Below are 13,327 nucleotides of genomic sequence, written 5' to 3'. Positions count from 1 at the left end.
GTTATTACATTTAACGGAGTTAGAAGTTAGCAGGAAGCTAGCGGAAGTTAGCTCGCTAGTTTCGCTAGTTACCTAAGCATGATATAGCATGTTCTGACGGAGAGATTTCTGTAAAAAATCAAACGTACAGCTCTGCTATCACTTCCAACATAAATGAAGACAGGAAACTAAACAGCAGTGACGTTTGTAGGGTTACTGAAGTTGGGCTAGCTGGTATATAATGATGTGCTATGTGATCGCTAGCGACACAGCTATGTTAGCATAACATAAACAGTGAAGCTGGAGGACGAACACTAACACTTTTCCACTTATAAAAGTTAACGTGAAGGTTCTTCATGGTTAGAGACAAATGCAATCGCATGGCAGGATGCTGTAAACGGACCAAACTTCAGTCAGGAGAACAACTGAGATAATCCATCCACAATACGAGGTTAGTCATTAATATACTGCAGCAACATGGGAATAGAGCAGCTGCCAGAGAATTCAACATTAATGAATCAATGGCACAGAAGTGGAGGAAGCAAGAAGAATGAGTTTAATAAAGTTTGATTTATCTGACTACTTTGTTTCGCTTAATGTACCTTATAATCCCGTGCACCTTATGGTGCGAAAAATACGTACTGCACACTGCAGTTTAATGTTGCAAAGCACCTCTTTTTAACTTCAGTGGATATTATACATGGTTATGCTCAGGATATGTCAGCCCATTTCTACTGGAAATGCCTTTTGGTTAAACTTTCAGCAAGGAATTTGCATTTGCACTGTTACATTTTTATAAAGCTTTAATGTACATAAAAACCAGCTTCTTGTTTAAGTGAAAATAAATGGAAGGTTGTCTTTTTGCGCTAGTAATGTTGTGGAGTTGTATTTTGTCTCGCATCAATTATATCGTCGGTTATATCGTTATCGCAAATTTTCAAATATATATCGTGATAAATATTTTTGGCCATATCGCCCTGCTCTAGTTGGAGTCATTAAGTATAAAAATACTAAGCATCATCTTAAATATGGGTTTGTTTATATTAATTCATTATAGACAGCATAACGTGATAAAGTCACGACTGTTAAGGATGAAACACTTTATTAAGCAGAGTGGAGGATAAGGTTTGGAAAACCCAAAATGTAATTTTGATGACACAAAGTTTAAGGGGGAAATTTCACCAGAATCAAGTGTTGGCTGTCGATGCTGAAGTTGCTGATTTTTGAGTACCAGTTAACAGAGCTGTTTCTCATACTAGACTCTCTGATGTACTCAGTTATACACTGATTAGAAACAGTTTGTGCCATTTTATTTTATTATACTGTCGTATAAAAAATTCACTATTTTAATCATTTCTCACATTTCTTAGAAGAAAACTACTTTTGTTGACCTTTGTGAGACTGTAATTGAAGTCTGATGTTCTCCTTTAGTCATCAAAGCTGTTCCAACATCGCTGGAAAATGGCTTTTATAATAATCAATTAGCCTTTTAACACGCTATGCTTACATTACGTAGCCCAGTGTGGCACTGGAGCACGGTGTGATGGCTGCATGAAAATGACATATGAAGCCCATTAAAAGTCTTAACCACTGTCAATGCCCTGATTATTTGTTATTGTTAATATTATTAAAACCAAAACTTTGATTACACAAAAAAAAGAAGGCGATTTCTAAGTGACCCCAAACTTTTGAGTGAATCGTGTAATTATATTTGAGACTTTGTAAAATGCTGGCAATTTGAATTCAAATTGGGACTTAAATGATTATTTAATTGATGCCTATCACCTTTTACTTCAGTGATCAGACAGTGAAGAAGCAAAATTTAGGTTTTCGAAAATTTTGCTGGATTTAAAATTCTTACATCAGCATCCTCAGATAAACTGTGATACATCTTCCAACTTCTTAGGTGGATCATATCTGGAAGCCTGTATGGTACAGATACATAAACAGTTGCATAATTAACCTTTATTTATTCGTGAAAATAATAACTAAAATATGTTAATTATTAATGTGGGTGTCCTTGTTATCCTACTTTGAGTTTGTGGCAGGATGGTTATGTTTTGTTTTTTTTACAAATGACATCTTCTTGTATGTGTTAATTGCTGAGTTATCAGATTCCCTTCATGCTACTCTTTTGTGGGTCACCAACACACTCACACACACACTCTTCCCTCCTGTCACTATGCTCTTTAAAACCAACTCCCTTTCCTTCTCCTGCACACACACACAGCACCACGCTCTATTATGCTCCATTATGTCACCCCCTCTAACCGTTCCTGAAAAAATATCTCTTTCCCTCGGCCGTCCTCCGCTGCGCTCCCTCTCCGTGCATTCCTATTTTTTTCTCCACGCTGCCTCGCACCATTCGGCTCGCTCTCCCCCGTCTGTCTTTCTTTCCCTCTATCTCTCTCGCTCATCCCTCGCTCCTGTGAGACAATGTCTTGTAACAATACTGAGCTTAATCTCTGTGTCAAAGCCGTTTTTCCCCTCCACTGAGCACACACACACAAACACACCACATACACTTTCACTGAGCTGTCGCTGTGCTTTTTAAAAAACATTAATGTGTGGGGGGTTTTATTTCTTTTTCCAGAGAACGATGAAAACTGCCTTAAAAACCTCCAAATGATTCTCTTAAAACTTACAGAAATCTCTTAAAATATGTTCAGCCCTTCAAGTTTGTTGTGCATTTTCACACACAGTGCTTGCTGTACGCACTGATACTTTCCCTTTTCCTTCCTTTATTCCTGCTCTATATCCTGTGATACAAATACACAAGAAGTTTATCTATTTAAAGGTGGAAAATTATCAAAAAAGAATCATTTATTGGTGCAGGAAAATGATGATTTGCCAATTATGTGAAATTGTAGCTGTTTGTTTCCAAACTCAAATTAGTATTTGATATCACTACAACTAGCTTGATGTTAATTTAGTAAAAGCTCAATTATTTAATAACATTTTGGTAAAAACAACTTCGCTAAACTAAAAAACTGGATCGGAACAGACGTTTTCCGCAGTGGTCGTAAGGCTGATAAGGATGAGGGTTTAACGACTTGTTAATGTCAGTTTGGCTCTGTGTGAAAGCCCGAACTGGCATAACAATAAGTTAATATTTGGGATATTCTTGTGTGATTGCTGCAGTTTAAAGAGATGTTTTTTCTCCAGCGAGGAGCCTAAAGGTGTTCGTTGTACTAGTGGCTAATGAGGAGGACAAATACAGACGTGTGGAGAGGGGGTGGTTGATTGGGGCAATAGTTCCTGTTTTTCTCTAACTTCCAGTGTACGTATACACACCAAAAAATTCAAATAAAAAACAACACTGTCTACATTCCTTCTTATTATTTAGTCCCGGCACAGTGTTGACATACAATTAGAGCTATATTTGCATAGACTTGCATGGAAAATGTAGGCTGCAGAACAAAAAGCAAATTCATCTGAATATGTAGTGCCACAATGTAATGTGAGCATTCATACGGAGGCCCAGTTCAAGGCAAATTTGATGATAGAGCATCAGGCAAATAAGTTCCAAAGAAAACATCAGCTGTGCTATGATACGTCTACATCAACAAACAGGAAGCAGCAATAAGCAGTCCGTCTTCTGCCTCTTTTTCGAAGATTTGTTACCTTACAACCAAAAGTCATCAAAAATTTCTGCACAGTGGATCATGTTAATTGGTATGATTCAACAAAAAATACTTTAACACAACCTGATGCTGCTAAAAAGAGAACACAAACATAAATAACAAACTCCCTGAGGTTCCTTCCTGTTAAATGGCAGTTTATCCTTCCCACTGTCGCCAAATGCTTGCTCATAGTGGGTTGAGTGATTGTTGGAGCTTTCTCTGTATTATTGTAGGGTCTTTAATTTACAATATAAAGCACCTCGAGGTGACTGTCGTTGTGATTATGTAAATAAAACTAAATTGAATTAGTTTTAATTAGTTTTAATTCAATTTAGTTGAATTAAAACACACAACATTAGAGGACATGTTGTGATTTTGCTATTAAGACCAACAGTTCTATTGCACACATGCGGAAAATCCCAGCTCTACGGGAACATGTGCATGCGGTGGAAATGTAATGTTAAAGCTCTTTTTTTTTATATTTATGATGCTCTTCTCGTACAGTTCAATCGATGCATCACCTCCCAGCTGATCAAGTGGTTCAGCAACTTCAGGGAGTTCTACTACATCCAGATGGAGAAGTTTGCTCGGCAGGCCATCAACGAGGGTGTGACTGCTGCCGAGGAGCTGACTGTGGGGCGAGATGCCGAACTCTTCAGGGCACTCAACATGCACTACAACAAGGCCAACGACTTTGAGGTAAGCTGGGCTGTCCTTTTTAGGGGACGCCAGGTGTATTAATTTGTATAACAGGAAGTAGACGTTCCACTCAACGACAGAAAATATGGAGAGAAAATGGCAAATAGGGAGGGAAACTCAAAGTAAGCAACAGTGGGAAACTGTCACTCTACAGCACGTCTGTACTACTTGATATGTTGTTTATCTATGATGCTGCATTAGTATCAGAGTAACTAAAAAATAGTAATACCCTTAAAAAGACAAAAAGCAGAACTTGTGTATTTATTCACTGTATCATGGTGTGTGTGTGTGTGTGTGTGTGTGTGTGTGTGTGTGTGTGTGTGTGTGTGTGTGTGTGTGTGTGTGTGTGTGTGTGTGTGTGTGTGTGTGTGTGTGATATTTGTTTCATTTAATCAGCTCAATGATTTGCTTTGGTCGGCTGTCACTGTTTACCATTGCTTTAGGTACACCTGCACTAGTGTGTAGCTCACATATTGAAAGTTGAAGCAATAAGATATATTGCTGCTTCAATATTGTGCTCCACCTTTAATGGTAAGCCCTCTTAAACTTATGTTTTATCTTTAGTGGTGTTCTCTTGCAAAGTTTGGTGGTTTAACTTCTCTCTTAAACCCATACAAAATCTTCCAAAAACAAGACATTTTTTGGAAAAGGTCTTTTTTTTGTTTGTTTGTTTGTTTTTTAATAAAAAATATCTGTTTGCCAAACTTTGGAATGCAATGTCAGGTTGCCTTCAGTTTAATTAAAGTACCATTTTTCTCCAAACATTTCAGAAATCAAAAGCCTCCTCGATCTAGTAAGACTGAAAAGTTTCCCATACTTTCTACCCGTTTCTCTCGTTACCGGATTAAAACTGAATTCAGCGTAGCTCAAACACACTCACTCACACAAATGTCCTCCACCAAGTCAGCTGTTCAGAGTGCAACAGTCACCTCACAATTCTGCTGAGGTGTGGATGTTGCTGTGTGTGTGTTCGATGAGGCGAGAGAGGACGCCGCTCGAGGCACGGGTGTCCTTGTCAAAGCGATTTGCAGAAGTCACATTCCCTCTCTCACTTTTCCTCTTCCAGTATTGGTCTAAGGGGACCTGAGGGCCCTTAAACTATCCAATGTAACATCAGCAGCATTTAGATGTCCATTAGCTTACACCTTATCGCTGACACACACGCACACTTCGCTTTTTCTTTTTTTGCTTAAGGATACAAATGCCAAAGCTTAAATGGATAAAGAGACTCGCAGACACGACACACCCTCATATTCATGCTGCAAAGGGTTTGTGATATTGAAGTAGGCTATTTGGAGAAATGAATAGCAAATGCTTTGCATAGTTTGCATAACAAGAGTCAGGTAGCATTTCACAGGTGTGTATGAAAAGAGCATGTACAGGAAGCGGACACACGCATGCAAATAATGAGTATGTGTGATTATTTATAGAGATAGGAGGATCAGGTTTAAAGTTCAAACTGGGTCCAGAAGACCTTTAAACCAGGGCTCAGTTGCACTTTTTTGGCCAAGAAGACAATCATATTTGACTTTCTAGAGGAAGTAAAAGTCACAACAAGGTTTCTGTAGGTGAACCTGTGGTAGGATCATTACTAGCTGTTTTTTTTTTAAATCATCAAAAGCTTTCAGTTAAGCTTTTGATGACAGAAAGTGTTTGATTTGAGTTTGTACCGTTCATGCATTCATTAGTTGCATCCATTTGACTGCACAGTGCAGTTTGAAAATCAGCCCACAAACTCTTTAAACCTGAAACTGAGCTATTAAAGCCATTAAACACGTTTTGTTAAGAATTAGCATGTGATGTTGTGCACTTGTAACCAAACACTGTTAAAAATGATCTTATTTGTTCTTAGCTGCATTTGATTAAACTTTAAAATAAGGGGACTACATTAAAGTACTGGAAAAACATCATTCAGTGGCTAGGTTTTCGCGTACAAGACAAACACAAAAACTAGAGCCTTATCGAGACCACAAACCTTACGTAAAAGATGGAGTCTTGAGTTGAGCGTGCTCAGTGGTATGTACTAGTTTATTGCCAATTAAATAACATATATATTATGTACCGCCAAAGCACAACAACAGCAACCTCAAGGATCTTTATATTGTAAGGTAAAGACCCTATAATAATAAAGAGAAAACCCCTAAAATCAAGTAACCCCCTGTGAGGAAGCATTTGGTAAAAGGGGGAAGGAAAAATTCACTTTTAACAGGAACAACCAGACACAGGGAGGGCTGAGGGAAAGAGTCAGCTGATAAACTATATTTTACTGCATCTATTTTAGTTTAACTGGGACAAATATTACAAAATGAGTTTCATATTGTGTTCATTTTTCACTTTAAACTCACAATTGATAGACAAATAATAGAGAAATAAAACCCGGTTTAGGGTCATAGTGGGGCTGAAGTCTAGCTATTATAGTGAGGTGAGATTCACCCTGAACAGTTCCCCAGCCTGTTGCAGGAATAACACATTCACACTAATGGCCAATTTAGAAGTGCCAGTTAAATCGACCCATGCACGTCTTTGTACTGTGGAGAAAATGCAAAATTCCACACAAAAAGACCCCAGCTGGCCGTTAGATTCAAACTCACGACCTTTTTTTCTGTGCCAACTGACTCCAATATACAGCGGGTTTGAGAGGTCAAATGAACTGCACCTTAAGAAAACACCAGCAAATAGAAAAATGCTGCAAAAGCCCACAAAATACTAAAGAATGTGAATAAAACACAACAGAAGTGTTTCTGGGGATACAATAATGGGACGGACAAGCCGCGGAAGTGACAAGAAGTAAAGAATGCAAAGGATTGAACTTGGTATTGACACAGTATAAATCAGTGTTGTTAGGGAGAAAATGATGCATTGAGTATTTTAATCTTATGGTTCATATGAAATAAAGCTGTTTGCTCTTTGCTATTAGCCGTTTGCTGTTAGCTTGTTGTTTCTGCCATGTTATTGTGTCCCCAAAAACACTTGTTTTCTTATTTTTGTATTTTCTTAGCATTTGCTGCGGGGTTTTTTTCTATTTCCGATGTATTTTATTCATCTTTTGTTTATTTTTTATCTGTTCCCATTATGTTTTTTGTGCTTTTCAGTGCATTTGCCCTCTCAGGGCCACCGTACCTATGTGATCTGCCTAATTTTTTGCATCGGAGTAGCTGCCCTCTGCTGGCCATGGGAAAGAATGCCGATTATGACAGGTTTTTGCAGTTGAAGGCAAGGGGTGTGATTTTTTTTGTATCCGAAGCTTCATTTTACATTTGTTGTCCAGCTGTTTTGGTCACATGCAGCTACACAGTGCGAAGAGCGAGATACTTAAAACATACGCCAGATGGGTCCAGCACCTTGGTCTGGTGATTCAGCTTGTTTGGTAATTAGATGATAGATTGTTCTTCAGACCTGGAGGCCACATCCAGCTTTTATATAAAGTCAATAACTTATTATTAGCCTAGTTGGTCTTAACAGATGTCTGATTAAGAAAACTTGTGGTGAACAGTAAATATAGTAAATCAGTATAAATACAGATTGTGTTAGAAGTTATGAAGGTTGATAGTTATACTATAAAGCTATAATGCTTGTAAGGACATTAGAAAAAGGTCGAGTGTTCTCCAAACAATGAAGTGTTTGTAACTGTGCATATACATTTTCTTCCCCTACTTTGTCCCCTTTCGTGCCTGCCTCTTCCTCCTCCTCCTCTCCTCACCTCCCTCCTTCTTTTCCGCCCTGAGGGAACATTACTGGCTAGGGACCCTCTCGCTCTCTCTGTCTCCTTCTCTTTTCCCCTCTCTCTCTCCCCCTCTGTCAAACTCAGAGGCGTGAAACTGGAACCACGGCCGATTCAGCAAGTCTCCCGACATGTACACACACACACACACACACACACACACACACACACACACACACACACACACACACACAGAAGTCTTCTCCTTTCGCCAAATTTAGCATCATCAGAGTTCCACCTTGGTTTGTCCCCATCGCACCTCCCTCCCTCCTCTCCTTCCTCCACTTTTTGCTCTTTCCTTGCTCCCTCTCCTTCCTCCCCCTCTTCCTGCTGAATGTGTCCTCTATTGATATGGTCTCTTCGTCACCTCCTCTCCTTCGCATCCTCCTTTCATTTGCCTTTGTCCTCTCCTCTCCTCCTCTTTCTTATCGCCCTCCAATTCCTCCCCGTTGTCCCCTTAACTTTTCCCTCCACCTTTGCTCTAATTTTTGTTCTTCCCCTCCATAATCCTTCCATCCCATCTTATGTCTACTCTTACTATTGTGTCATCATCTTTATTATTGTTACTTTTTACATCTTTGTACTTCCAAGGTTATGTTTTCCTGGTTAAAATGGAGCCAAATCTTAACTAAAGCTCTATGTGGTGAATTTTTAAAATGGCCCATGCTTCGGTTGAGGAAACAAAAAAGCCTGTCATTAGTAAAGTTACAGGGCCAGCATTTTAAATAGTTATTGCAGTGGAAAGGTAAGTGATGTGTGTGTGTGTGTGTGTGTGTGTGTGTGTGTGTGTGTGTGTGTGTGTGTGTGTGTGTGTGTGTGTGTTGGCGTAAACAGGCCCCAGTAATTATAGCACCTTCATTAATTACCTTCTCCTCCAGCCACATTCTTTCAACTCTTCTGTCTTGTTTACCTCTCCCTCTCTCTCACTGTCTCTCCATCCTTACTCTCTCCTCACCCCCCCCCCCCCCCCCCAATCTCTGAAACAATTTTGTGCTAATTGCAGCTCTGCCCACCAACTAATGAGGAAGGCGAAAAGAAGAAGGAAACTGGAGTAAGGGAGAGAGGAAACAGGGAATAGTCTCATCTTCAAAAACCAAACAAAAAAAAGACAGAGGGGTTTTCTTTGCCAGGACGCTCAGGGAAAGGTGTCAGCTCCTACCTTCTGCCAGGAGGGAGAGAAATGTTTCCTCTTTTTTTTAATATACCGAGAACAGATTGACGAGTTGTTGGTTAAGGCTGCCAGCAGCATTAGGCGCGCCGCTCCTGACTTGCCTGAGAGTGTGTGTTTTGAACTTATTAAGGATTTATGCTTTGGTGGGTTAGGCCTGCCAGAGCAAACGGGAGCACATTCCTAAACATGCAGACTGACTCCACCAGTACCTGCTCAGCTCGGCTCGTCTCGGCTCAGGCTTTAGGGTTTTCCATTAGGTGGTAGTGCCTGGTACCAGGAACATTTTTACCCCTCAGCCATAAAAGGCTGATGAGGTATTCTTCTCACCCTGCGGGGCGGGCAGCTGGGTGACTTGGACACCCAAGTTGGTGAATGCGATAAGTTCAGAACAAAGTGACATAGGAGTTTCAAGTTGATGCCACAGGTGTATCTACTAAAAATCTCAGACGAGCTTGAATCTGAGTGACCTTGACCTTAAGGTCAGAGGTCAAGTTTTTTGAAAATCTTTTGAACACGATAACTCAATAAGGAAGTCACATAGGACTTTGATACCATAGGCGTATCTACTTGGAGGCTGAGGCCAGAGTTCCAAGCGAGCTGAGTCGGTCTGAAAATGTGGCGTCAGCAGACTGCTCGCCACTGATTGGTGGCACTCGATGAGTCGTGAGAGCAACAAGAAAAATGACAGCATCGCCTTGATATCTGTGTTTGTGTCTCATACAAATGATGTCACGGGACTTTAATCGCATTGCTGTAACATCTCTGCACACATTAGGTGGTACACAGTTGAAATGGAAAATGTTGGAAATTGGGTCGAGTCCAGCCGAGTGGGAGCTAGTGGAAATTATACTTAACTGTGGAAAAATGGAGTCCTGGTGCGTGGATGGGGACGAGACTGTTAAGTTTCCATGTGTGAGAATTCAATGAGCGATAAGATGTACAATGAGATGTTTTTATGAAGCCTTCTAGAGGACGTTCTCATCTTTCCAGTTCAAGGATCCTTACTGTCTCTGTCAGCACAGCTGCACATCACACACACACACACACACACACACACACACACACACACACACACACACACACACACACACACACAAATACACACAGATACTCATTTGTATTTGTCTGAAAGGAGCAGAGATGCCCTCCCTTGAAGTGTGGGTGTGGTTTCTGCTAAAATCTACCCTTTGACTTTGAACGACACATACACACACTCACTCACAAACACCTGGAGGCCACAGGCTGGTCACACACTCACATTTCAGGGCTATCCGATTTCATAAGCTGTGCACTTCATGAAAGGCTAAACTCCTCATGTCTTTCTCCGCCGTTTTAGATTCTTTGTTACCCTTTCGCTCTCGTTATTCATCTATTCAATCGTCTTTTCCGCTTCTTCTTCACGTGAGCCCGGTGAAAAGGGGGTCTGAGCTCAACTCCCAGGAATCGATTTTGGGAGGCGTGTTTCTCTTCACACTGGTAACAATTAAAAAAACAAAACCCTGAGTGCAGATTTTTTCCCCCATTTCTTAAATATGCGTTCTCTGTATCAGTGTCAACCTTAAGTTTGTCATTGTTCCCTTAATTTTAATCAGTCTGTCTGCCGTCCTCACCTCTTCTAGTCATAACCTACCCAGAAGGGACAAACACACACACACACACACACACACACACACACACACACACACACACACACACACACACAGTAATTCATCAGCCCTTTTGAGAGGAGGTGAATTTCAAAGACTACACCTGTCCTGCTTTCTTTCGCTCTCCACCCTCTTTTTTTTTTCTTCTCAGCTCTGATCTCTGCCTCATTCTGCATTCAGAGCTTTGGACTTGGTATTTAAAGTACGCTCGCTGTGCTTCATGTGATGTTGGGTTTTGAGCACTTCTAGAGACACCAGCTTTTAATTTGACACCACCCCCAGGTATTTAATGTTTCCCGCCCTTGTAAAAATATTAAAAGAACAAATTAAAATACAAATGTTTAAAAGGGCGTAAGGGAACCAGCTCAGATTAACAGTACAAGTGTTAGTCCTCTATGAAGCTGTTATACCATACTTATTTGCTTTGCTGTGTATATGCCTGCGTAGGTCAGGGTGGAGGGGGATGGGCACTACAGAGGTCGGGACAGTGACACCTGACACCAGCATCCTGTAACACATTGTGAACTGCAGGCTATTGAAACACTTAGGAAAAGATCTGAGTCGTGCTAAAAGGTGAAGTCAAAACACTGAAGTGTGTGTCTAATTATGAGCAGACACAGTTTAACGAGAGTTTCCTCGTGACTTCACTTCTCTACAAAAGCCTTGAGGTTTTGAAAGGTGCATTGTTTTAATTACTCATTATAAGTTGTATATGTGGGACTGGGTTTCTGTGCGACACACGCAGATCCATAAATCACATGAACACACACTCTCGAGGCTGCTGTCATTCCAAGAATGAGCTCCGAGTCTTCCCCGGCATCTCTTGCTTTCTATTGCTGGTTGACAGAGAGCGGTATGCTGCAGACAATGCCACCTGCCAGTTTCTGTCACTATAATTATAGCTATCTGCCTGCAGTGTGTGTGTGTGTGTCTTAGTATTCCAGTTGAGAAGAAGAAGGCATCATCTTTGTCACTGAGCCTGATTGGAGTCACGAGGGGCGGTTTATGTGTGTGTTTGTGCATGTGTGTGACTGTGTATGGTCTTCCTGTAACTCTGTGTGTGTGTTGAGCATGCAGTGATTCCCTTCTCCTACCCCAGCTGTCTCCTTAGCTTTAACAATAGGCCTGGTAACAAAGACGTGGCCTTCAGCCTCTATCATGTGATGCTAGTGGTCTGCAGCCTCTCAGTCAGATGACCAAGGCTATTGTTCTTTATGGGTGACACACATAAACGTACGCACACAAGGAAGACTACACACACACACACACACACACACATCTGAGGAGGAACAGCACGTGTGTGAACAGGCACGCGCGAAACCGGAGCAGGCGGAGAAACGAAGACGCTTGTAATGATAGCACACAAAACGCAGACACTGATGAGATAGTGACAACAGACACACACACACACAGGCCCAATCTCAGGACGCAGACCCTTCCTCTCAGTCACATGCCGTTTGAACAAAGAGAAACGTTATTGTCACTGTCCTGCTGACAGTGAGATCAGTGACTGATTGACAAAAGAGCAGCTGAGAAAGGAAACATATTGCCGATGTCCTGGAGGAGCCTCCAGTCTCCACTCTGACTTCTAATGTCACACTTACTGACTAAAAGCTCACACTCAGGCACTCACAACTCACATTGTTGAGAAACAGATGAGACGCATCGATATGCCGTCAAATTGATATTTATTCACCTGTGTGTGAGGAAGCTGTGAATCAGCATCATGTTTCCTGATTTACGTGGGAATGGCCGCTACGTGCCCACTGCGAATTTCAGTGACTGTGTCAAAGAGCAACTTAGGTAGCTCTATGTTATTTATGTGAAGTGGCTGGGAGGCTGAATGGTGTGTGGCTTTTTTTCAAAAGCTCCTAAATGTTCGGGGTCCCCAAACTCACAGCTTCTAAGGTGTGTCACGCTAAAATTATGCAACCAGAGGGCAAGATACAGACGCAGGTGAGCTTTAGGAGGCTTCTTTCTTAATGATGAACGGATGAGTTTAAATGTAGGAAAACAAAGGAATGCAGACACAGATGGGATAAAAAGTCAACATCTTAGGGCACATATAGCTCACTAGGTAGTGCAGGTGACGCATATGTCAGTAGGCTCAGATTCAAGCCTGGCTGGGACCCTTTACTATGGTTGTGGTTCCCTTTGTTTCACTCTCTGCACAGTTCGGTCAAAAAGTTTATCTTCCAGCCAATATCTCTGACTCAGCGTTTAACCAAACGTTAGTCTTACAACTATGCTGAACGCTGTAACACTAAGCACCACAAGCTAAATCTAGACCGCTGTGAGATCCACCACAGGAAAATATGAAATAAAAAAGATTTTTTTAAGACTGAGCCAGAGTTAACAGGTAAGATTCAGGAATACCCACCAGCAAATGTGTCCGTCTGCATTCACGTTTCCTTCCAGATGTTGATTAGTTGACGAGTGGGTCCTGATAGAGAAGGGGGCACCAGTGGAGCTCATCAGGAACAGGAGA

The 13,327-nt window shown here is 41.2% G+C and overlaps 1 protein-coding gene across 1 annotated transcript in view; it reads left to right on the top strand.

Annotated features, from left to right (window-relative positions):
* prox1a (prospero homeobox 1a) overlaps positions 1 to 13,327 on the top strand; it is a 45,465-nt gene that overhangs the window by 20,231 nt on the left and 11,907 nt on the right. The window contains exon 6 of the mRNA XM_026158310.1: positions 4,107 to 4,301. Within this exon, the coding sequence (XP_026014095.1) occupies positions 4,107 to 4,301 (195 nt within the window). The remainder of the gene's footprint in view (positions 1 to 4,106; positions 4,302 to 13,327) is intronic.

The sequence above is a fragment of the Astatotilapia calliptera genome, chromosome 23 (assembly GCF_900246225.1).
Source record: "Astatotilapia calliptera chromosome 23, fAstCal1.2, whole genome shotgun sequence".
NCBI classification, from domain to species: Eukaryota; Metazoa; Chordata; class Actinopteri; order Cichliformes; family Cichlidae; genus Astatotilapia; species Astatotilapia calliptera.
This window is presented reverse-complemented; position numbering and strand designations above follow the sequence as displayed.